Raw genomic sequence first — 26457 nt, forward strand, 5'->3', positions numbered from 1 at the left:
ATTCTGTAGTACTAATAACACACCAGTCAGATAGTGAAGCTCAGAGCAGGGCCCATCAGTGCAGAAATGAGTGCAGGGACAGGTCAGTGTGTGTCACCATTCATCAATCTTGGTGAGGCATCCGCCTGTTTATATGGTTGCCCCTAATCATGTCTCACTTCCCGATCTAAAGCAAATAAACTGGAACAAAAAAAAAAGTCACACTGAATCTGTTGCCAGTGCAATTTTCTGAATCTCTTTTTTCCTCACCTAACTAGTTAGGGCAGTGTTTTCTCATTAGCAATGTAGAGTGGTGACAGCGACACAATAATCATGTGGCACAATCAACACATTATTGTACTCTGTATGTGATATCATCAGTCATTGCAGACAGAGACAAATTCCCTCTGGACAAACTGCTCGAACAAAAATAAGACAAATCAATGGACAACTGATAAAATCACAGCTGTCTCCTTAGCTGTCTCTATAGCCAATAGCCAGGCATGTTTGAGTAGGAGCAGCCATACATAGGCTGGTTGTGATTGGACAGAATCTTTACTCCCTAAAGCCCCAATGCTAAATGAAACTTGGCCGAGAATCCAACATATGAACAGCAGACCCCATTGTCTGCTCAGCTCAGCTAAAGACCCCTTAGTCCTCTCCAGTCACCCGATTTGCGTGTGATTTACCTGAAAATACCATTTCATGTATGTCCACCTAATGAAGATGCCCACATAACCTGATCAAAACAGGGCATAGTAATAGCCATAGCATCTGCTATGGGGCCCTGGAGCATATGGGGCCCCAGGTGGTACTTAATGTATTCACCATTAACTTTCTTGTGTTTCTCCTGCCTCTGACTTTGTCTCAGTGCCCATGAACTATGTGCAGTGTTGATTGCATGAGAATGTACATTTCCCAATTAACTCATATCCATAGGGTAGGGGTAGGTGGCATTGCTTAAGAGTGCCTACTTCCAAGGGTCACATGATCTCTAGCTACGCCACTGGATCAAAATGCAATTAGAGCTACGTACATGGCAAAATCTGGAGTCAGAAAACAGAGCCGGGACCAGGTCCTCCAGCACCCAAAACTGAAACCCCAAAGTGCGCCTCTCCATCCCTCCCACCCCAACCATCACACACTGATTGATAATATACTAAGAGGCGTCCCCGGGCCCCCAACACATTATTTGTAGTTATCTGGCTTGCTGTCTCTGCCATGTAACCCATTTTCTTATGTCTCTCAGCTTCAAACACAATAGGGGAATGATAACTGAGTTGTGCGCCCCTCCTACACTGCGCCGAGGCTGGAGCCTGTCTCCCCTCTGCCTCGGCCTTGTTAGCAAATACTATCCTCTAAGCAGAAGATCTGGTTAATTGTTTAATAATTAGGTCCCAACTTTCCTTCTACCTAGTAAAGCTGATGTACTTGTTAGAATTATTGGCTCATCACTACTACCTAATCAGAATATGAATCAGTGAGTAGCAAATTCTCCCAATCAACACTTTCGAATGTGATTGGATTGTAGCAATTCAATTCGCAGCTTTTCAGAGTTTTGTACTGAGCAATGCAATAATAAACCTGTCAATCAGCTCAGATGTAGCACTTCTGTACACACTGTTGGTCGATTACTGTATTTTATTTAGTTTCAGAACGAACTGTCCCTACTGCTTATTATTAGTGGCCAAACTGAAGCATCCTATTGCAGAGCAGTACATTGAAGGTACTTATAAGGGAAGGTCTGGATTTGGGCTTTTTCACTATTTTAGTGTGCACTATGGATTTAAGACTGTGGATACTACAGTGGGGGCACTACTCATATAATGAGGACATTATAAATGATGAACATTGGAATCGAGGCATAAAATGAGGCTGTAAGAAGTTTGAGGATCCCTGCTGGAAGCATGCATGGTCTACAACTCAAGTCTGCCAATTACATTACTAACGTATGGTAGTAACAGATAAGTAGCAATTTCACAACTCTCCTGATGCCCAGGATGCTTCATTCAGGCAGGCTATGGCAATGGAAATACACCTTATTGTAACAAAAATACCAGTGTTAAGTTAGAGGATCAACTGGTCAGTGACTAAACTCTCCAGAGAACAAAGCTTGACAGGAACCTTTTATTCAGACATCAAGCTGAGGGCAGAAATCTATTGTAACTACACCAATAGCTGGCGGGGAGTTGGCAAGGTTTGTAGACGAATCTTCCACACATCTTTCATTCAGGGTGGTGTTTGTATGAAAACTGTTACTGTGTTTATATGAAGACAGTTATGCAACAGTGATAACTAAACAGAGCAAATGATCAGTTTGTATTTCGGTACTGTACCACAACAATGATTTGTACCTACAAATGGGAGTACAATGAAATATATACAGAGCTATGGCAATGTGGTTAACATAAAATGGTCAAGAAACCTGCAAATGACCTGAAGCAATTAGGCCACCTGATGCCAATCTAACTTTACACCAGGTTTATTTTCATGAAATCAGAGTGCCTGGAGGAAACCTACAAAAATACAAATAGTACATATAAACTAAATGTTAATTTGGTGCATCTGTTCTGAATGCAAGAGGTGTACCCTGCCTATAATTAGGCTCTGCACACCTATGCTGGTAGTCATTGGGATACAGCTTGCTTTGGGAAGTATTGGCACCTCTCCCCGCTGTTTAAAACATGTAAGTTTACCTTATAGCTAGCTGCTCCCATTTGATATTTATGTTTTCTTTTCTATCAGAAGTTGTCACTGGAGATTTCTCATACATCTTTTCTTCGTAGGAAGTGGAGCAACTCTCTTGCACACAAACGTAAACAAAACGGTTCTTTTAAAAGTTAGGTTGACTTTAGCAATAACAAAAAATCTAACATTTTCCTGTAATCCAGGAGAAAATAACTCATCCTATTAAATCCAGACGTTGGCATATAATCAACCAGCATCTGCTCAATTAGCAAGCAGCTAGAAGCTTTAATTATATAAATGTAACTCCCTTCCTAGGTCAGTGAAGATTTTCATGTAAAAGCCATCAAACAGTGCAAGGCCACTCTTCCAGGGGCAGGGAATTCACTGCCTGTCATCTGTTCCCATTCACTGGCTGGGCATTTGCTAGCATTCGGCACGGGCAGTGGATAGGCCTCTCCCCCCATGGAGTTCCATGGGCATGGCGGTTGCTGTACTCAGATGCGAGGTTGAAACACACTTGAAAGAGGCCTAAAGCTGGCCATACACTGGTTAATGTGGCCAAAAGACGGTTACCTCTGAGATCACAATCTGATCAGAGAGGGATGTATGTGATCAAATCCTTCCACACACTGCCCATAGATAACTGCAGCATTGCACCATTCAGTGCATGGCCAGCTTAGTTATATTTTTAACAGACTAGGGCCTGGATTCATTAAGCTGCACTGCTTAATCTGAATGAACGCTTGTTTAAATGAGGGAGCGGCCGATATGCAAGCCGTACAAAGCAGCGCTTGTTGCTAAGTAAGGAGTGTGTCTTCCTTAGTTACGCGTGTTACTTATATAGCAACGTGTGTAACTTTAAATGCAGGCAGTCCTGTGAAGTATTGCGACTGTGATACTTCACTAGCCTACTAGCGGGCGCTACTATGTCAATTAACATATTTAATTGACATAGTAGCTGCCGCTAGTGAAGTATTGCGGTTGAGATCCGTGCAGAATTACAACATAATTGGTGCTGCTTTACCAAAGCTAGATCAGAAGCTCTGCTGAAGAGCAAGCTGGCTTCAGCAGAATATTTTGCTCATCAGTATTGGGAAGTGGTAAAACATCAGACATTTTTATTCTTTCTTTCCTGGAGACACCATAGATTAAAATCTGAGCTGCATTAGAGACCCTCGAATCACCAGGACAGGAAGCAAAGGGAAGTTTCCCTAATAGTAACACAGTTTATAACCTTTTCCTATCAAAACATTTAGAGTTGAGCTTTAAAGTGTACCTGAGGCTATACGTGACATGATGAGATAAACATGCGTATGTACACTGCTAAATATTAATAACCAGGCTGTTTTACTTGTTTTATTCTGCTGCCTGAAAGAGTTACATCTTCGGGCATGGAAGCGACAGCCTGTTTTGTTGTTACCTTGTTGGTAATTTAGGAAATATCAATGATAGTCATGGGGGGGGTTTAAGTACCATAGACCCTGAACAAGTATGCAGCAGATAAGGGGTTTCTGACATTATACAAGATGCATGCTTGTTCAGGGTCTATCGTAGTACACGAAAAATAGATGGTACCCCCCCCCCAATGCTTATCAGTGATATTTCCTATATTCTAGACAAGGTTTCTGGTGTCATTCAAACACTACTGCAGCCAAATAGATCAGCAGGGCTGCCAGGCAACTGGCATTGTTTAAAAGGAAACAAATATGGCAGCCTCCATATTTTTCTCACTTCAGTTGTCCTTTAACTTTCGGCATTAAGACTCCAACACAAGTAACCTGTTGCCTGCTACCACAAGAATCACCATCTTCACCACCATGCTAGTGTTTTGTAGTCCAAAATTACTACTTAGAGATAAAAAAAAAATTCTGTACACATTCTCATCTTTATTTAAATGTATCTATTCAGACACTCTGGGTAAATGGTATGTATGAAAATAATGAACAAGTCCTCCATATTGGAGCTGCACGCCACAGGTATACATGGCAGTATTTCCTGGTATCATTATCACATGTGCTGGGGGGAGGGGTGAGACTGGAAAAGTGTTTGCCTGAAATCTAGTTACAATGCAAAATTAAGTTTGTACTGTACAGTAATGTATAGAGCAAAACATCATTTTCTTCCTTTCTTTCACTTAATGGTCTGGGCTGGAGTAAAGCAGATGGTTCTCTTCATTATGCAGCTTCTATGGAGTCCTCGTCCACGTGACGTCCTTGTGGCTGAAACACACAACAGGGGTTGCATAAGACAATAAGACCATAATCTTGATGATCATGTTGGGCAAATATGCTACTGGTGTTACTGTAACGATTGTGGAATTCTCTCCGTGATCAGCGCACAAGACGTGCGCTGATACTGCGGAAATCCTCCACAAACGTATAATTTGCGGAAACCCAGCAGAAGGTGCAATGCACCTGTAGAGGGAGATTCCTGTCAGCAGGTGGAGCTGTGGAGTGCAGAGGAACAGCTCCTCTGCCCTACCACACACGCCAGACAGGAATTGTACGAAGGGAAGAAACGCAATCGCAAGAGAGGCGATTGAGAATGAGCACAGAGACAGATTGTAAGTGTGTGCACCAAACTAGTCGCCAACCCGCGACGGTGCACGCACCACAGCAGAAATGAAGCAGGAACGCGATCGCGAGAGGTGCGATCGCCAGACGTGACACAAGGCTACAGCAAGACAGAGCACGAGAGTAGCAAAGGCACAGCAAATCATACAATGAGGACATACGGAAAATAACAAACGCTAGCTAAACGCGAACACCGCACTCATTCGCAACAGTGCACGCGTTTATGCGCAGTCTCCACGTGATAAGCACAATAGAAACAAACACGCCTAACTAACCACCGACAGACAAACATGAAACAGAGGACACGAGCGCTTGCTTAACGGTTACCTCACCGAGCCTCCAGCAAGCGTTCGTAGCAGACAAGACAGACACACGAAAACAGGAACAGGCGGGAGATAGGATCCACAGCACTAGCGAAAAGATGCCAGTGTGATCCAGGGAGACAGAGAGATGGAGATCAGACGGATCCACAGCACTAGCGCTAGGCGAGTGCGATCCAGGCAGACAGAACAGCAGGATCCACAGCGCTAGCGCAAGATACTAGTGCGATCCAGGAAGAAAGATCAGAAGGGGCTACCAGTAACAACCGCTGTTCTGGTTAGCACCCAGACACACAGAACGATTTCCTGTCGACCACCGCTGGGACAGGACAATCGCAACAGACAAACAAAACAGATAAGCAATCCTAACTGCACTAGGGAACCTGCCGAGTGCAGTCCTAGGAATTACTCTAAGCTGATATTCAAACAATGAGCAAGGCTGACACTCTCCAGAGTGTTTCACAGGATGACTCCTTATGACCAGCAACTTACTGTGGTATCACATAGTATTTATTGAGCAAGCCCACAAGGGATGTGGCTAGGCAATCTGCATGACAAACATATGCAAATTCCTCAGCAGCAAGCTGCAATACTGACAAAAGGTCTTTTCTCCAGAGACCTGCAAAATGCAGACCTGAACAGTGGTCAAAAGGCTGCCTGCCTGCACAGGCAGCTGAGCAGATCATTACAGTTACCCATTTTAGTTACAGTGATATCGTGCTGACATATCATCATTTTGGAATTGCTATCTGGTCACATATGATGTTGATCCTCTGTCTATAATATTCGCACACAAACCCCAAGAAATAAGGCAAGATGGGGTAATAAACAGGCAAACACTGGGACTATGCAATCCCCAAAGACCCTATTATCTCTTAAAGAAACGGTAATGTATTACCTAAAACGTAACTTTTAATTCAATATCTAAAAAATCAGGGCTATTCTACCATCACCACAAACATATAAGGGGGAGGAAGTACTATATCATATACAAATATCTGTAGGGTAGGTATTGTATCGATGCATTTTGTCATATACAGAGTGGATCGTATGCCCTGGTGAGTTCATTCATGGCCCACTCCACCTGCACAAGACACCCTCCCAACACAGATAAATATGCAGTATATGAGGTTAATCACTTCAACCGCAAAAACCCAACTAGGGCTTCCTTTCCACGGACTGTTGAGCTGTGTGCTCAGCAAGCACTTACCAGGTAGCAGTAAGCAGTTACTAGACAGCAACAAGCAGTTACTAGACAGCAACAAGCAGTTTCCAGGCAGCAGTGAGCAGTTGTGAGAGTGAGAGGCATTTCACTGCCTATCAACAGTTCGTGGAAAAGAGGCCTATGTAATGGCTGTGATCTGCCAGTCAAAGTTTTCCAGGTTGTAACATCACCACTTGCAAGAGGGTCAATACACCTCCCAGACGCCAGTGCGCTCCCTGGATTAAAGTTGGGATGGTTGTAAATCACCCCCCTCACCTTAATAACATTCAAACACTTATACAAATCAACATGTTTCACTTATAAATACATTAAGCTTTGTCAGGAAAAGGTATAGCCCAAGTCAGGCCAGTCTGGCTCTGATTTGGGCTGTACCTGTTGTTATTTCACAATGCACTTCTGAGCACATGACTGAAGCTTAATGTATTTATAAGCGAAACATGTTGATTTGCATAAGTGTTTGAATGTTATTAAGGGGGGGGGGGGGTGATTTACGCATTGACTGGAGTATTGAGGCTACCCATTCTGGTAAAAGCAGCAGATTTCTGGCAGCACTACAGGACAATTACTTGACTCAAATGGTAACGGAACCAACTAGGAGGAATGCGTTACTGGATCTGATCATTTCTAATAGACCAGATAATGTATCAAATGTGCAGGTTCAAGAACATTTGGGAAATAGTGATCACAACATGTTAACGTTTGATCTGGTGACTGATAGGCCACGGGGCAGCGGGACCACTAAAACTATGAATTTTACAAAAGCAAAGTTCAATCAACTTAGGCAGGCACTAAGTTTGGTGAACTGGGATAATGTACTACAAGGGGAGGACACTGAAGGGAAATAGCAAGCTTTTCAACTTATCCTCAATCAATATTGTAGTATGTATATCCTATATGGAAACAAAATATCTAGGAATAAAAAAAGGCCTCTATGAATGAATAGAAAGGTTAGAGATAAAATGAAGAGTAAAAAGAATGCCTATAAGGTCCTAAAACAGGAGGGGACCGAGGCTGCATTAACCTCCCTGGCGGTTAATTTATTTTTCAAAATGGCCAAAAATCCTTTTTTTTTTGTTTAATGTAAAGCTACCAGAGTGGTAGCTACATGAAACACCACTAGAGGGCGCATGTGGCCCTCTAGTGCAATCGTCGCCGGCATCAATAGCAAACAGGGGAGCGCGTATATAACGCGTTCCCCTGTTTGGCTTCTCCTGTCGCCATGGCGACGATCGGCATGACGTCATGGACGTCAGCCGACGTCCTGACGTCATGCGCACTCGATCCAGCCCATAGCGCTGCCCGGAACTCATTGATCCGGGCAGCGCAGGGCTCTGGCGGGGGGCCCCTCTTCTGCCGCTGCGTGCGGGCGATCGCCGCAGAGCGGCGGCGTTCGAGCTGTGCGCGCGGCTAGCAAAGTGCTGGCTGCGCGCACAGCACTTTGAATGGGGCAAATCGCCCCAGCAGACCCTGAGAAATCCTCCTGCGTGGCATAGCCCGAGCTCAGCTCGGGCTTACCGCCAGGGAGGTTAAGCAATTATAAGGAGTACAATAAAAATTGTAAAAAAAGAAATTAGGCTGGCAAAGATCGAAGCTGAAAATCAAATCGCTAGGGATATCAAATCTAACCCAAAAAAGTTTTACAAGTACATCAACTCTAAAAAAAGAAAGGTTGACTGTATAGGACTCCTAAAGGATGAGGGTGGGAACTCAACGGTGGATGACCAAGGTAAGGCAGAGTTATTAAATGCTTTCTTTGCTTCTGTCTTCATAAAGGAAACAGCACTGTTGCAAATTACAGATGCAGAAGAGTCTCAATCCTCTAACTGTAATATTAAATACTTAACGCAGGAAGAAGTGAAGGCAAGACTAAATAAATTAAAAATAGACAAGGCACCTGGCCCGGATGGCATGCAACCTCGGGTCCTAAGGGAATTATTTTCAGTTTTAAAACGTTATGTATATATTTATATATATTTTATATATTTCAATATAATTTCAGTTATAGATAAACCCCTTTATCTTATCTTTTGTGACTCTCTTTCAACTGGCAGTCCCAGTGGATTGGCGTACAGCCCACGTTTTCCCATTATTTAAAAAGGGCAGTCCCAGTGGATTGGCGTACAGCCCACGTTTTCCCATTATTTAAAAAGGGCAAAAAATCAGATCCAAGAAATTATAGACCAGTAAGCTTAACATCAGTTGTATGCAAACTATTGGAGGGGTTACTAAGAGATACTATACATGACTTCATAGTAGAAAATAATCTTATTTCTCAGCATCAACATGGGTTTACTAAAGACAGGTCCTGTTTGACTAACATGCTCAGCTTTTATGAGGTAGTGAACGCTAATGTGGATATTGGGAATGCTGTAGATGTGATATACTTAGACTTTGCAAAGGCCTTCGACACTGTTCAACACAAAAGTCTGGTGCAAAAGTTGAGGATGCAAGGACTGGGGAAGAGTCTGTGTGCATGGATAGGGATCTGGCTAATGGACAGAAAACAAAGAGTTGTGGTCAATGGATCATACTCAAAATGGGAGACTGTTAGCAGTGGGGTCCCACAGGGGTCAGTACTGAGTCCAATGCTCCTCAATTTATTTATTATTGACCTAGTAGATGCAGTAGTGAGCAATGTTGCTATTTTTGTAGAGAATACAAAATTGGGCAGTATCATCAACTCTCAGGAAGATAGTGTCATATTGCAACAGGATCTGGATAAGATGGCTATTTGGGGACATACATGGCAGATGAAATTCAATGTTGAAAAATGTAAAGTCATGCATTTTAGTCGTACCAATGGTCTAGCACCATACAAAATAAATGGGATACAGTTGGGGACATCAAACTTGGAGAAGGACTTAGGAGTACTCATTGACAACAAGTTAAATAATCATACTCAATGCCAAGCCGCTGCAGCTAAAGCTAACAAAATTCTGGGATGCATTAAAAGAGAAATAAAAACTCTAGATGCTAGCATAATATTGCCCCTGTTTAACTCTCTAGTAAGGCCTCATCTGGAATATGGAATTCAGTTCTGGGCACCACATTACAAAAAAGATATTGCAGTTTTAGAGCAGGTGCAGAGACGAGCAACAAAATTGATACGTGGGATGGAAGGTCTCACTTACCAAGAAGGGTTATATAAACTGGGTTTATTTAGTCTAGAGAAAAGATGTCTTAGAGGGGATCTAATAAAAACATGTATAAATACATCAGAGGGCAATATAAAAGCTTGGCGGATGAGTTCTTTGTCCCTAGGCCTTCTCAGAGGACTAGAGGACATGATCTGCGCATGGAGGAAAAACGTTTTAACCATTTATTTAGGAAAGGGTTCTTTACAGTAAGAGTGATTAAGATGTGGAATGCATTGCCACAGGAAGTCGTTATGGCAAACTCTATACCTGCATTTAAAGGGGGCTTAGATGCTTTCCTTGCGTTGAAAGACATCCATGGCTACAATTACTAGGTAATGCCTAATGATGTTGATCCAGGGATGTTATCTGATTGCCATCTGGAGTCGGGAAGGAATTTTTTTCCCCTTGGGGCTAATTGGACCATGCCTTGTAAGGGTTTTTTTCACCATCCTCTGGATCAACAGGGATATGTGAGAGAGTAAGCTGGTGTTGTACTTTGTTTTCTGGTTGAACTCGATGGACGTATGTCTTTTTTCAACCAAAATAACTATGTAACTATGTAACACCTATCCCAACTTTAATCCAGGGAGCGCACTTTGTATAATGACAGCCATGCATGCCATTCACACTGACAGAGCCGCATTCCAGGTCACCGCAGCACTGTGGTCGGGGGGTGGGCCTTCGCATATGCAGAGCGGTGAGTGATTCTGCGATGCACTCCATTCCTTAGCCTGTCAGTCCCGTCACATCTCTGACGTGATCCCCCTATTGAGGCGCGTCATAGCAATGAGAAGGGCTAAGGAACGGAGTGCAGCACTGCGCAGACTGGTAGAAGCACTCATTGCTCTGCATATGTGAAGGCCCTCCCCCCGACCCGGAGCTCGGAAATTAGAGGATCTGACAGAGCAGATCAGTGAGTTTGAATGGCATGCACTCAAGGGCATACATCCATAACATGTATGGTGGGGAGAAGACTGCTATTTCGGGTTTCAAGAAGGGCGGGTGGGGACAAAACCGTTGCCGCGCAGCTCTGCTGTGCCTATGGTGGGGGTGCGCTTGGGGGGAGATTTTACATTTATGGTTAGTGACTCGAGTATAGGCTGAGACCCCTACTTTTAAGGCCACTTTTTTGGGCCCAAAAATTCGGCTTATACTCAAGTATATACGGTACTTTTTATTTGTGTGTTTTCATGAGTTTTAAATATTACAATTCTTTGGGTTAGTGGTCCTTTAAGAAATCAGTAAATTTACAGAAGATGATCACATCCCACTAAATCTCCCTAACAATAATAACAATTTCAAAGCACAAATTGATATGCAAAGTACAGTAAAGGTGGCCATCAGGGCCGGATTTGTGGGAAGGCCTCCGAGGCACGTGACTAGGGTGGAGCCAAGCAAGGGGCGGGTGTGGCCGGAGAGTTTCCTAAGCAGCAGCACAAGTCGCCCCAGGCTGCTCCATCTACAGTCACACAGCACAATGAATCATATGCTCTGATCTGCAGCCACCTCACTCTGCCCCTGCTGTGCTGTGTGTCTGTGTGCAGTGGGCGGCTACAGACCAGGAGAAGTGCGGGGATCAGTAACGGACAATAGCCCAATTACGTCATGCAGCTGAAGGAGGTCCACATGGCTGCTCCTGTGTGCAGTGTGCACGGAAGTTTTACTTGTGCAGTGAAGTGAAAACAGAGCGGATGGGTCTGCATGAGAAGCAGCAGACAGCAGAGATACAGCACTGCTATGAGAACAGGCCAGCCAGGAAAGTATTCAGAGCAAGCGAGAAGTTGGAGGGAGACGAGTTTGAGCTGGGAGGGGGAGAGGTGAAGATGAGCCTTCCATGGACTAGAGGGGAAAGATCAGAGGGGAGAGATAAGCATCATAAACTTGCATCCCAGACTCTCAAATCCCTCACTGTGCTGGAGAAGCAAGCAATGAAGCAAATCATCTCCTAGCCAGTTCCTGGTAAGAATTCTGCAGAGTTACAGATCCCTTATTACACATCTGGCTTACTGCTCTATATTTTGTGTTAGAGTGTGTGGGGTTTCCAGACTTGCCATTAAACTTACAGCTAAGTGTCCTTCTCTCCAAATCTCTAAAGGTGACCATATATCAGGCGACTTGGTGGGCGACAGACCATCCGATTCCATTATAATCGAATCAGATAAAAATTGATGCCGCCAAGTGCATGCCCGACTGACAAAGCGACTAATTTCGGACCCGAAATTGGTCGCATAATGGTTCGCACATACTGCAAGAGCGCAACAAAACCCCCGGTGCTATGCCCCAATGATAAATGTTCCCCCTGGTGCCCCGTGCATGTAATACATTACCTTTCCACCGCCACCATTGATAGTCTCCTTAAGCTCCGGGCGCACTCCACTCACCATACACGCACTCCCCATGTGGTTTCCTAGTAAGGGGCGCGCGCATGACTTTAGATGTCATACACACGGCCATTTTACTAGGTAACCACTTTGCATGCGTGTATGATGAGCAGAGTGCGCCCGGAGCCTGCAGAGACTATCGGAGGTGGTGGAAAGGTAATGTATATCTTGCACTGGGCACGGGGGACATCATTAGGAGGATATCGTCAGGTGGCGCGGTGGTAGGCTGCAGCGTCACAAGGCTGATTCCCGAAAGATTTCATGCTGACATTGATCGGGAATTGGCCTGCAGTGTATGGGCAGCTGACAGATCTCTCTCTTTTCAGATTCAATTAGAGAGAGATTTGTCTTTTGGTTGAATCTGCCCATCATCTCTAGATGTATGGCTACCTTAACCACTTGCCGACCGCGCACTCATACCGCGCGTCGGCAAAGTGGCAGCTGCAGGACCAGCGACGCAGTATTGCGTCGCCAGCTGCAGGCTGATTAATCAGGAAGCAGCCGCTCGCGCGAGCGGCTGCTTCCTGTCAATTCACGGCGGGGGGCTCCGTGAATAGCCTGCGGGCCGCCGATGGCGGCTCGCAGGCTAAATGTAAACACAAGCGGAAATAATCCGCTTTGTTTACATTGTACGGCGCTGCTGCGCAGCAGCGCCGTAAGGCAGATCGGCGATCCCCGGCCAATCAGCGGCCGGGGATCGCCGCCATGTGACAGGAACGTCCTGTCACAGGCTGCACAGGACGGATAGCGTCCTGTGCAGCCCCGATCACCGGGGGGACAGGTAGGAGAGGGAGGGGGGTGAATGTCGCCGCGGAGGGGGGCTTTGAGGTGCCCCCCCCCCCCCCCCCGCAACACCGGCAGGCAGGAGCGATCAGACCCCCCCAGCACATCATCCCCATAGTGAGGGAAAAAGGGGGGCGATCTGATCGCTCTGGATGCACCCTGATCTGTGCTGGGGGCTGTAGAGCCCACCCAGCACAGATCACAAATAACAGCGCTGGTCCTTAAGGGGGGGGGGGGGGGTAAAGGGTGGGTCCTCAAGTGGTTAAGTATACTTTTTTAACTTTTCCTGCACAAGGTCTCATGACGCCCCATTACATTGTAATGGATATTGACTGTCAGGGATTGGGTCCTTGGATGACATCGCTGGGCTGGGATCTGTACATTACGTCCAAGCGGTGGGTGGGAGAGAGCTGTGCATAAAACAATTGGCCATACAAGATTCACTTCAGACCTGATCACTAACTGCTAACTGAAGCGGACAGTGTAATGTCCACTCAGATAGTGCACTGTGGTTCAGTGGGAGTCTGGAGCAGATACGTTTCCACCACAGACTTCTGTAGAAAACGCATCCACTGTCCAGGTTTATCATGCAAGTTAGATTTTTCATTGTGTTTATCGCAACAGATCCGTTGCAGACTGCCCCCCATATCCAACTAAATTTTGTGTACACTCTTATAAACTAATCGGATGCCTCAGCAGCACCATTTTGAAGTGGAGCACACTTTCATGAAATTATTATAAAACATTTCACTAACTGATTTAAATAGTGCTGTTGTGCTGGAAGTTCATTATGAACATCCAGATTGGGGTGATCAGGGCTTGGTTGATCTGAAGGAAGGGGGGGGGGGGGGGGGGTGTCAGGGGCAGCCAGTCACAGCAGGCCTTGGGCGGCAAAAAGTATAAATCCGGCCCTGGTGGCCATACACACACAGATTGCCACCTGATGTTGCAAAAATGATCCATCCCTCTCTGTCTGGAATCGGGTCTGTCGAGGGATAGATTCCTAGAACACACAGCACATACATTTTCAATAGATTTCAGCAGGAAATAGGACAACGCTTTGGGTTGTTGATCTACTGCTGCTCCTGAGTAGGGATGATCACATATATGCAAATTATTCCAAGTTGATGCAAATGCATGCAAATTCGTATGCAAATATATGCAGCTTGAAAATGAAAAAATCAATTTAAGCTTACATTTGCATAAAATTTTGCATAATTTCAGAACAATTTGCATCTTACTGATCATCCCTACTTCTGAGAATCATCCTGTCTGCTAGTTTCAATCAATTTTAGCCTATATTGTGCAATAGATTGCGAGCAGATGTTTGTAACGAACATAATTTAAAGAGAAACCATAACCAAGGATTGAACTTCATCCCAGTCAGTAGCAGATACCCCATTTCCCGTGAGAAATCTATTCATTTTCTCAAACTGATCACCAGGGGGCTCTGTATGGCTGATATTGTGGTGAAACCCCTCCCACGGTGTGATGTCAGCACCAGGGTGCTGACCAGGGATGATCAAAGATATGCTAATTGTTCTGAGTTTATGCAAATTCTTATGCAAATATATGCAGTTTGAAAATGGACCACAGTGTTCTCCCCAGAATTTATTTCCAGCCGGGTGGCATGAAATAGTAGCCGGGTGGCAGGAAAAAGTAGCCGGGTGGGGCGAGATGAAAATGCAGTGCAACTCTACTTACTGCATAAGAGGTGGTGAGGAGGTGAGCCGATGACAGCCGGGTGGTCACCAAATCTAGCCGGGTGGAGCACCCGGCTAAAAAAGCCTAGGGAGAACACTGGACCAATTTAAACCTGGGTTTAAATTAATTGCGTAAAAATGTGAATAATTTCAGAACAATTTGCATATTATTGATCATCCCTAGTGCTGTCATCACACTGTGGGAGCCTTGTTGCATTATGGGAAAACACAGCTGTTTCCAACTGCCAAAAATTCATCATCTCTTTCCACAGACATCACCTGCAATTAGTAAAAATGTCACCATGTGAGATATGGCAGACTGTAAATCAGGGAGAGGAAAGATTTTACAATGGGCAAACACTGACTAAATTATTTATACATATTTACTGTAAAAATTAAGCACTTTTTCATTACGTTATTTTCACTGCAGCTCCTCTTTAAATAAATTGACTCTATGGTTTATCTTGAGCTGCTATTTTTATTGTTGCCAAAGCAGCGCAAAAGAGTAATATTTTGAATTATAAGTCATGGATTCAGTCACAACACACAATACTGTCAATAACATGAACTCAACTTAAGGTACGCTCCTCCTAGCCTGACAGATACCATTAGAAAACTGGCACATAAACTGGGTGAGGTTTACTGGTACTGGCAGCAGAGTCCACCCCTGTAGAATATACCGCGACCATGCAAACCATAAAGTTACAAGGCAAATACACAGACTGATTGAGCAATGTAAATATGTGTTTACGGATAAGCCTTCCATTAGCGTTCAGCTTCCACAGCATGTTGATCGTATTATTACTGTAACCAGGATACCAGGATTATTCCCGATAATGTAACAGGAACACAGCTGAACTCACCTTCACAAATATATGAGTGGGCAGGAACCGCTTCAGCATGTGACTGGTGTAGTTTGGGAACCTCAGCAGATTGATGTTGAGAGAAGGCAGCTGCTGGTATCCTGCCATTAGTGGGTAGAAATTGTACAGCATCTCCTGCTCAGTTCCAGGAAGGATTTGGAGCCGAATCTACAAAACGTGACATTTGCTATGGATGAGTAAGGAGCTGAGCAATAACAAGAGATAATATGGCAGGGTCGTCTCATAGCCAAAGTAACACATATTGTATAAGCTATAAAACTGCTTCAAGCAAATTAAAAATAGGAACAAGTATTCCAACCACAGCAAAACACCACCACCTACCTGCTTGAGTCCGGAAAACATGAAGGCATCACTTGGCTCCACCGTGATTTCAATATCCTGAACCAATCCAGTCTTGTTCTGTAGATTATACTTGACTGGCAGGGACTCCCTCACTCTCCCAAAAGATGGAAGGGCTAGGCAATCGTAAAGACAGACAGCGGTCAGAGTGCTCACTGGGGCTCAGAGTATATAGATTACAGTGCATTACGTTATTATTTACCACTATGCATTTGTACAGTACTGACAGTTTCTGCAGAGCTTTATAAAGTATATTGACCAGTCACCATCACTAACTGTCCATCAGGAGCTCACAAGCTAATCCCTATCATTGTCATAAGGCCCAACATGGCACTCAAGCATACTCTACAATTATCTTTTGCAATTGTTAAAGTGGATCCGAGATGAACTTTTACACATTGCATAATTGTGTTCCTTTCCTATTGTTTATAGGGCATTCCTCGAGCCAAATACATTTTTGTTTTTGTTTTAATACTCTAATTCCCTATAAACTAAATAAACCACGCCCATAGGTTTTCAGAGAGCCTTGGCAGTAGCAAGGGCTCATGGGAGCTCAGTCTGGGCAGGAGGAGGGGGAGGTGTTACTAGCAATTGATTTCAGAGGCAGAGGGGAGGACGGAGGAGGAGAGGGGATTAGGCTGATGGCTCAAGATACAGATAAGCCTGCTTCTGTGTAATGTTTACAAACAACATGGCTGCTGTCATTGTATCACAGGAATAAATAATCATATTCTATTAAAACTGTTTGCAGCTAGCTTTGCTGTGTAAACCATCTAAACTTTAGATAAGATATATAGACAAGTTACTTGTTATAGTTAGTTTTTCATCTCGGATCCGCTTTAAGTGATGGTTAATGAGACAATTATTTTTGGTGACATTGTTTTCTTAGCCAAATAAAAGTGCATCTGATTGTAGTTTGACTGCCTCATTAGCATACATTAACACTGGTCTATTAACTCTTAAAATGCAAAAAAAATTAAAAAAACAAAAGGCAAAATCTAAGCAGGCTTGGTACAATGTGTACCCATGTTTATCACATCATGTCACTTCAGGCATGCTTAAATGTATATATTGACACTGAAAGTGCATCTGTGTGAAAACTGTACGAGAGAGAGAGAGAGAGAGCTAGAGAGCGAGAGAGAGCGAGAGAGCGAGCGAGCGAGAGAGAATCTGAACGGAAAAAAAAGAGCCCCGAATGGGGTTCTTTTCTTAGTAGAGGGAAGCATCTGGGTAATCCAGAAGCTTAACTGTACCTCTCCCCTTCACCAATCCGGTGCTGGGACCGTCAAAATTCTTTAACAAAGGCTTGTTGAAGATTGTGTGCAGTTATTAACTTATCCATGAATTGAGTGCATCTGCACTGCGCAGGATGCGTCAAGTCTGCGCAGCAGAATGAAGCCGTTCGTGCTCGGCCTTTTCCATTCTGTGCCACTGTGAAGGCATGAGGCACGCTGCGCCTGTGCAATGCAGTCAAGCTCGTTAACAGACAGTTAACATTCCAGAGGGTCGCAGCGTCCAGCAGTTATTAGGGGAAGGACGTGGGAAGCCTCTGTAGGCTCCCGAGGCTCCCCTCTATCAAAGGCAAGTATCTGAATTTCTCTGCCAATAATGTTACAAATCTACTTCATTGTAAAACATATACTTATAGTCAGATTAGTGGGTAGATTTGGGAAACAGGATGATAAAATCCGGCAAAGTAACATGTAGCAGGTCCCAAAGCTGCAGGTAATGTGCACAGAGCACCACACAATCTGTGGAGGAGGCCATCAGACATTTACCTGCTTTAACATGAAGTGGAATGCTTTCGACCATCACATGTGGCAGCGTCACCACAGTGTTTACAACCGGAACACTTTGTGCAGCTGAACTCCTTTAAAACAAAACAGCTTGAAGTAAAAGTGGGATGTGTATAGAATGAGTACACCTGACTGCATACATGACGTATAATTAAACAGAGGCTCTGCTCACTGACAGAACACCAAATGTGTAAGGGCTCGTTTCCACTATCGCGAATCCGCATGCGTCCAACGCATGCGGATTCGCACATGTAATGCAAGTGGATGGGCCTGTTTCCACTGTAGCGTTGTTGAGGTGCGTTTTTTTCAGCGGTAAAAAAACGCACAAAAGAGCCAACGAATTCGCCTGCGAGTGGAATGCATGCGAATCGCCGCTAATGTATTTAATAGGAAATTCGCATGCGGCTATGGTATGCGAATTTTCATGCGAATTCGCATAGGTACCAATGTAACTTCAAACAGGCAGTGACATGGGTAAATTCGCATATACCCTCACCTATGCGACGTCGCATGCGAATTCGCGGCAAAAAACGCGAAAAAAATCGCATCCGCATGCTATTTCATCAGCGGTGGAATCCAGGCGATTCTGCACCGCAATAGTGGAAACGAGCCCTAAAGATACAATACCTCTTCCATATATGAAGGGGACATTTATGCTGGTAACACACAGAATTTCCTGCCACACAGCAGAAAGGACTGACTGGCTGGTTTGATGCAAGGGAAATAAAGCATGCAATTGCCCCGGTTATAGTCTTTCCAGGGTGGTTGCTTGTGTGGCCAGCAGATAAGTGTACATATAATGCCAGTCTTTTGTGGTCACATAACTGCCACACCCAATAACCATTTTTTTCTATTAATATTGATCAATGCAGCCTATATGGTCCAATCAAATCATTAGTGCCATGGTGGGAAGGGTTTAAAGAAGTGTTCATGAAATGCAGTCCATCAAGTGATTTGGTACAGTGAAGAATCTGGTCCAGCTAAAACACTTAAAGAGAAACCATTACCAAGAATTGAACTTTATCCCAATCAGTAGCTGATACCCCCTTTTACATGAGAAATCTATTCCATTTCACAAACGGATCATCAGGAGTCTCTGTATGGCTGATATTGTGGTGAAACCCCTCCCACAGGAAACTGTGAGGACCATGGTCCTGGCAGTTTCCTGTCTGTGAACCTCGTTGCATTGTAAGAAATAGCTGTTTACAGCTGTTTCCACCTGCCAAAGAAGCAAGCAGCAGCTACTTCCAGTGACATCACCTGCCAGCAGTAAAAATGTCACTATGTGATAAATGTCAGAATGTAAATTAGGGGGAGGAAAGCTTTTACAATGGGCAAATGCTGACTAAATCATTTATACATAATAATTGTAAAAATTAAGCACTTTTTATTTATTTATTTATTTATTTTACATTATTTTCACTGGAGTTCCTCTTTAAGTTGACCATACACCTATAGATTTCCACCCAATGTTCAAAAACAATTCCTTTCTGAGAGGAATGGATTCAGAAGGAATCTATTCCAACCATACACTGCACATCAATATCCAATAGATTCCAGCAGGGAATCTATTAAAAAAATGATCGAACTGCAGAAGTTGCTCAAGTGCAAAGCTACAGGTCATGGATCTTCCAATGATCTTGCCCCACCCTCAAGTATTTTAAATTTTCCATTCAGTACGATCAATTTTTTTTTGTCAAAATCAATCAAAAATTAATCGATCTGACATTTGGGGGAATAGATTCCATGCAAAAAAATTGAGTCTGCAATGATTTAAATAAGAAAACTGATGAGTGTATGGCCACCTTAAAGGGGTTCCGTGGAGGGGCTCAAAAAACAAAAACCAACACTTACCTGGGGCTTCTATCGGCCCCCTGCAGATGTCATGTCCTGCGCCGTCCTACGATCCTCTGTTCCCCACCGCCGGTCCCGGTCTATATTCGTCTAACTAGACCAGGGGTCCCCAAACGTTTTGGGTCGAGGGCCGGGTCAACATACTTCAGACTGCTGGAGGGCCGGAGTATACATAAAATGATGTAGAAGTCTTTGTGGGCCAGACCGTGAAGCATACCCAGGTGACAACATGCAGTCCAATTGGACAGCAGTGTCACCTGATATGGAATTTGATTGCAAGCCAGCGAATGACTGCTTTCTGGCTTCCATGTGGATGGGTGGTGCCAGCACTACTATTCTATATGCGGACCACCAATATTTAAAGAGGTAGCTGACCACATCTATGAGTAATACATTTTGAGTGTGGGGGGCTGGTAAAAAAAGCCTCAGGGGGCCACATTCGGCCCACTGGCCTTAGTTTGAGGACCACTGAACTAGACGAATAGTGCTGTCATCGGGAGCTCACTGCGCAGGTGCAGTTCGAGGTTATCTTGTACTGCGCCTGCGCAGTAAGCTCCCGATGACACGCGTGGGTGGCCGCGCAGCCGCAGTCTAGTTAGGCGCAAGATTAGACTGGGAATGGCGGCAGGGAACAGAGGCTCGTAGGAGGACGGCACAGGACATGACAGTTGCAGGGGGCCAAAAAAAGCTCCTGGTAAGTGCCACTTTTTGTTTTTTGAGCCCCTCCACAGATCCCCTTTAAGGCTCGTGTCCACTAAACACGAATTTACAATGCACATTTTTGGATTAAAAATGAAATCAATGAATGTCAATGGAGTCATTTCCATTGGATGCAAATTTTTGCATGTGGTGTGAAAATATGGATTGCATGCTGCAGATTTCTGCACCACGCATCTGTTTCCCATGTAATGATTGTTTGACCCATACAAAAATTAAAATTTGCATAAAAACACGAAACTCCACATACGGTAAAAAGGTATGTGAAATGTAATATCCTAGTGGAAATTATTGTAAATTAATGTCTCTCCACATTACTGCTACACCAAAATTCCATTACCACAGGTAATAACTCTTACCTCTTCCAGGAGATGACATAGCTGCCAGTGGCCACACCATTCTGGGGACTTGCTATGGGAGGACACTGGAGACAGAAGCATTCACTGGCACTTTCACCAGTCTGTAATACAACTGGGTGTACAAGAGCAAGGTTAGCAACACTAGCAGAAGAAGTAGACACATATCATTTTACTCCAATGCCACAATACTCTAATATTATAAAATACATGAATTACTGTGCATACGTGTGTGTGAATATAAATATATATAGTATCCCTTTAAAAATTCTAATCCATATTATGGTGCCCATACATAGGATAATTTTTTTCATTGTTTTCGATCAGAGAATTTAATTTGATTACTTGTTAGATCGAATATAAAGATTTTTTTCAACATGTCAGATCGTTTTTCTATTGAAAAAAAATGGGATACCGTAATTGTTTGTTTTTCTTGATCCCCTCCCAAAAGGTTCTTTTTGACTTTCATTCGATTCAATCGTTTTGGTTGAATAAACGGGAAAATCAAACGTTTTTATTGTATCATATATGGGCACCATTAGAAGCCAGTAAAAAGATGAGACGGGATATAGTCAGTGACTGAAAACAAACTTCACTTGTAAGTAAAAATAAAACTTTTTTCTAACACCATTCAGTCTCCTGCAAACTGCGAGTCAAGAATTCTCCTTATTTATAACTGACTGAATATTATAATCATTGCACTGCACATAGGCTGTATAAAACATTAGGCGATGACATCAGAACATGCTGTTTATCTACAAGCAGCAAAAAAGGCTGTGCATAGATTTTTCATTATTATCACTCAACAACATGTATGTATGATACTAACCATTCTCCACATGGGAATCCAGCTGGTCCACAGCTGCAACAGCGGGTGAGAGCTGCAAATGGCTGGATAGGATGGTGAGTCCCCATGGAGAAGCACTCAGGATATCAGTCATTAACAAAAAGGGTATATCGGCATACACACGATCTAAATGTTCAAACTGCAAGAACACAAAACATCCTCCAGTCAAACACAATTCATATGACATGGAAAAAAAGTACTGCTCAGATACCTCTGCAGGTACATAGGCAATGCTTTCAAAGTTCATATTATGCCTAATTTCAGACAAACAATGGCGTGCTGATCTTTTTTTATAGCAAGAATCAGTACTTTGTGATATGGAGTTTGGGTGATTCACCTAGATATGCCTACATACTGTACTCGTTCTCATAGCTCAGGAGGTGATGTTAGAGTACCCTTAGGAGTCCGGAATCCATGACAAGGAAATGGTGACTTGTCCAACTCATCAGGTAAGCCTTGCTCCTTCCATATTAAGCTACGCTTCAACATACCAATCCTTCCTCTAAGTCCATCTGTGTTGGGCAACCTGACTGACTGACTGATAGGTAGGTAGAAAGGTTTTGTCTAATCATGGAACGTTGTTTGAGACATCAATAAAACATAACTTTTAATTCATATTAATATAAAATCGATCTATAGGTGTATAAATTTGAATTTTGTTGTATTTAGTTTTCTCTTTGTTTACAAACAAATACCTGGAAGGGCAGTATGCAATAATTCCCCCCCCCCCCCCCACAAAAACCCTATATAGGAAAAGGTTAGGTGGGGTAACTGCCCTCCTAACCTTTTCCTATATAGGGTTTTTGTGGGGGGGAAAAATTATTGCATACTGCCCTTCCAGGTATTTGTTTGTAAACAAAGAGAAAACTAAATACAACAAAATTCAAATTTATACACCTATAGATCGATTTTATATTAATATGAATTAAAAGTTATGTTTTATTGATGTCTCAAACAGGGTTAAAATTGTGTTTATATTAAAATTCAGATTTGTGTAGTTTTTTTAAAATCATGGAACGTGACAGACTTAAAGAAAAGCTACAGTCAACAGATAGATACAAAAGATAAATACTTCTAACTGTTCTTATGGTGGTCATATACATTTCGATTAAAACGTTTTATTTTCTCATATTCTCAATACAATTTATTATGAAAAAACATTTAGGGCTGATTCACACTGAGAGCTTTTTAAACGCTAGAGATTTTAAATGCTCTTGCTAACGCAATGCTATGGGGGATTTTTACAAAATCGCATCGCTCCAGTGAGAACACTCACATAGGATAACATTAGCAGGAGCTTTTAAAATAACAAGTGCTCAGAAAAGCTCCTGTAGTGTGAACAAGCCCTTAAGGTATGTTTTTTGATGAAGAAAAATCTATTAATATTGTTATTTTTTCTACCTTGTTATCTATTGCCCATGGTGGAAAATTCTGATGTGTGTGGATTAGTGTGATTTTAGAAACAATACTATGGCCTCAATTCACAAGAGAAGAGTTAGTAAGAGATAAAAGGTCGGTATTTTATCTCATGCGGTATTTTAACACTTTGTTTGCAATTCACCACTGTGAGAGGATAGAGAGAGGAATGTTTGATAGCAGGTGATAATGATGCAATAATGGAGCGATATGGATGCGAAAACCGTGCGATAAACAGTCGATAGTTATGCGTTGTTAGTGATTTGCATGTGATACTTTGCCTCTCTGGATGCTGGAAGTAAAGGATTGTGGGTAGGAGGAGGAGGTTATTACCAGCAAGTGACCGCAGAGGGTTTCCCTCCCTGTTTGTGACTCTCTCCTTCCATTACAAATCCCTCCCTTCGTTCTGCATATTAAGCATATTAAGCAATATTAAGCATTTACAATATTAAGTGGATGGGTGAAACGGAGGAGGTATTTGGATACATTTTCCCACTCACTCCCGATGAAAAATGTATCCAGATTCCTCCTTCCCTTCGCCCATCCACTTAATATTGTAAACACTTAATATTGCTTAATATGCTTAATATTGTAAATGGGCTGCTCTCTGGTGCCTGAAATATGTACAGTATAGGCTGTTACTGTGTGTTGCTAGTAAACTAGCTGCAGAGTGAGCTGCAGCAGCTGTGAGAAAAACCACATATCTCCAGGTACATTCAGGGGATAAATAGATGAAAAAATAACGAATGGCCACACACCCTTTTTTCCCTGGTGAATTGTGATTTTGAGAAAAAATAACTAACTATCGCCTATTTATCGCACATTTATCACACATTTATCGCATGGATTTCTCTCTGTCGATATTTCACCCTATACTTCTGGAGAATTGTTATTTGGAGATATCACAGGAGGAAAAATTACCTCCCATGAGATAAATAGGTCGGTAACCACTGGTGAATTGAGGCCTATGTATCAAGAAACTTGGCTAAAGTGAGGTTAGGAAGCACTATGTCTAATCTTCCTGACTGGGGTAACATCAGCTGTGGAGGTCCACTGAAATCACACTTGTGTTGTCATTCTATCTGTTCTAGTAAGACTAGTAAGTGCCAAAGTGTTGCATCCTTGTATGGACCCAGCACTCTGCTCCTTGGCAGATGACAGTAGAGAGAGCAAATGAGCAGGCCAAGGCACGAGATGCTGGTGAGCAGCTCTGAACTATCCTCAAAGCTACTGAAAGCAACTTACTAATGTCGTCAGGTCAAACACAGGTACTTAAAGGGAACCAGAGACGAAGCACCCTCATGTATTTTACCATATCTATCAATGGGAACATGACAGTAAACACCTACCCTGCTCTCTGTTTCATTCTTCTCTGCTAAATCTGCCTGTTATCAGCCCTGATAAGAATCCCCGACTGAGCATTCAGTCTAGCTTTCCCCCCATTATAGCTGAGTCAGTCTTCTGTGATGTATTTTCAAGCCCAAGCCTGCCCCCTTGTGGCTCTGCTTTGCTGCTTCGAGGATAAATAGCAGCAAAGCAGAGCCACAAGGGGCAGACGTGGGCTTGAAAGGAGATCACACAAGACTGACTCAGCTATAATCATCCCAGGAAAACCTAGACTGAATGCTCAGTCGGGGATTCTTATCAGGGCTGCTGACAGGCAGATTTAGCAGAGAAGAATGAAACAGAGAGCAGGGTAGGTGTTTACCATTGATATATATGGTAAAATATATGAGGGTGCTTCGTCTCTGGTTCTCTTTAAAGCCTTAAAATCTGAAAAACACTAAAAAACACTAAATAAATATGGAAGCCTCCTTACATCGGGTTTCTTTTAACTGCTTAAAGAAATCCTGTAATTTAAAAAAAAAGTCCCCTGGGGGGTACTCATCTCGGGAGGGAGAAGCCTCTGGATCCTAACAAGGCTTCTATGTCCCTCCGTTGTCCAGCTGCAGCCCCCTGAAGTGCGGTGATGTACATATTTATCTTCCGGGATCCAGCGCAGTAGCAAGAAAATGAAGCTAGCATGATTTATCAGCCTACCGTGGCAACCATTTGCTCAACCATCAGTAATCTATTAAACGGTCACTATTCTGAACATTTTTTTTAAATTTAACATGAACACTCCTTCCAGAATAAAATGTACCATCAATTTATCCCCCCCCCCCCCATCTCACTGTCACTTGGGATGCCCACTCATTATAACCTTTTACCTCCCAGTCGATGAGATCGGATACCGGATGTTGCCAATCAATACATTATCAGATCATCGATCAGCTCATCAATTAGTTTTTTGGATTTAGCATAAATGAAATGATCAGATTGCTTATAGTTTTCTCCTATTTATCGCCCCGATCAGTGCTTTCCGACCGTTTCCTTTCCATCATAATTATCGGATCAGAAGGCTGATCGTTACTTAAAATTGGATCATACGTGGGCACCTTATTCAGTAGGTTGTAAAAATATGATAGATCTGACAGGTTTTGGAATAGTTTATCTCCATAGGGAATGCTCAGGGTTTTCTTTATTTTAAAAGCACTTAATGCTGTTTCACAACAAACTGCAGCGAAGTTCACGCCAATTCTGCTGCAAATATTTGAGAATGCTCCCAAATTGCAGCAAATTGCTGTGACTTTTTTAGCAAACAAACCCAACTCCACACTTTTGCAATCACAAATGTTGCAGTGTGAATGCTGCCATAGGGAACTACTTCAGTAGCGATTTGCCGATCAGCAATTGCAGTGCAAATGCCACGGAATGAGTGGAAATGAAAAAGAAGCTGCTCCACCTCACCACATATCATTGTGCTGTATGTAGAAGGGTGCAGAAGACACTCCTAACGACCATATGAAGCAAAGTTGTTCGCACTCCATCATATTAAAATTCATATCTTTATTCGATAATCGTTTAAAAGCAAGAGCTGACGCGTTTCCGACCCTCCTGGGTCCTTAGTTGTAGCGTAGTCGTAATAAAGGACCCAGGAGGGTCGGAAACGTATCGGCTCTTGCACTGCCATGTACCACTGCTTTACTTTTTAAAGATGATCGAATAAAGATATGGATTTTAATATGAGGAAGGGGTGCAGACAACTTTGCTTCAAATGCCACGGAATGACCCTGAGTGTCAAAGCCCTTACTGAACGGCAGTTGCACAATCTAACTGCCCCATAATAGCATGCAAATGAGTATGCAGGCTGGCCAGCATCTTTGTATAGATCCTTTACAGCGATTTAGAAACTGCAGTCATTTAATTGACTAATTTATATTAATTCAATGTTTGACAAAACTAATATTGTGACGATAACAAATATTCGTAGATTGGATGGGGAGCTTTAGCATAGCTAGACAGACATCATAATTATCCCCCCCCCATATTGTCTATTGTCATGGAGCTGCGATAACTTTACCATCTTGCACCACTCCTTCTCAAATTATACGCTTATTAGTCAACAAATTTGCAACA

General features: G+C 43.1%; 1 protein-coding gene across 2 annotated transcripts in view; it reads right to left on the bottom strand.

Annotated features, from left to right (window-relative positions):
* Nucleotides 1–4533: 4533 nt before the first annotated feature.
* Nucleotides 4534–26457, bottom strand: part of TRAPPC11 (trafficking protein particle complex subunit 11) — a 91777-nt gene continuing 69853 nt past the window's right edge. For both annotated transcript variants that reach the window (XM_068278731.1, XM_068278732.1), the window contains 6 exons: nt 21565–21721; nt 20739–20850; nt 17791–17882; nt 15995–16128; nt 15653–15820; nt 4534–4886 (listed from right to left, as the gene is read on the bottom strand). In XM_068278731.1, the coding sequence (XP_068134832.1) occupies nt 4842–4886; nt 15653–15820; nt 15995–16128; nt 17791–17882; nt 20739–20850; nt 21565–21721 (708 nt within the window). In that variant the 3' untranslated portion in view covers nt 4534–4841. The remainder of the gene's footprint in view (nt 4887–15652; nt 15821–15994; nt 16129–17790; nt 17883–20738; nt 20851–21564; nt 21722–26457) is intronic.

This window comes from Hyperolius riggenbachi, chromosome 1 (genome assembly GCF_040937935.1).
Source record: "Hyperolius riggenbachi isolate aHypRig1 chromosome 1, aHypRig1.pri, whole genome shotgun sequence".
NCBI classification, from domain to species: Eukaryota; Metazoa; Chordata; class Amphibia; order Anura; family Hyperoliidae; genus Hyperolius; species Hyperolius riggenbachi.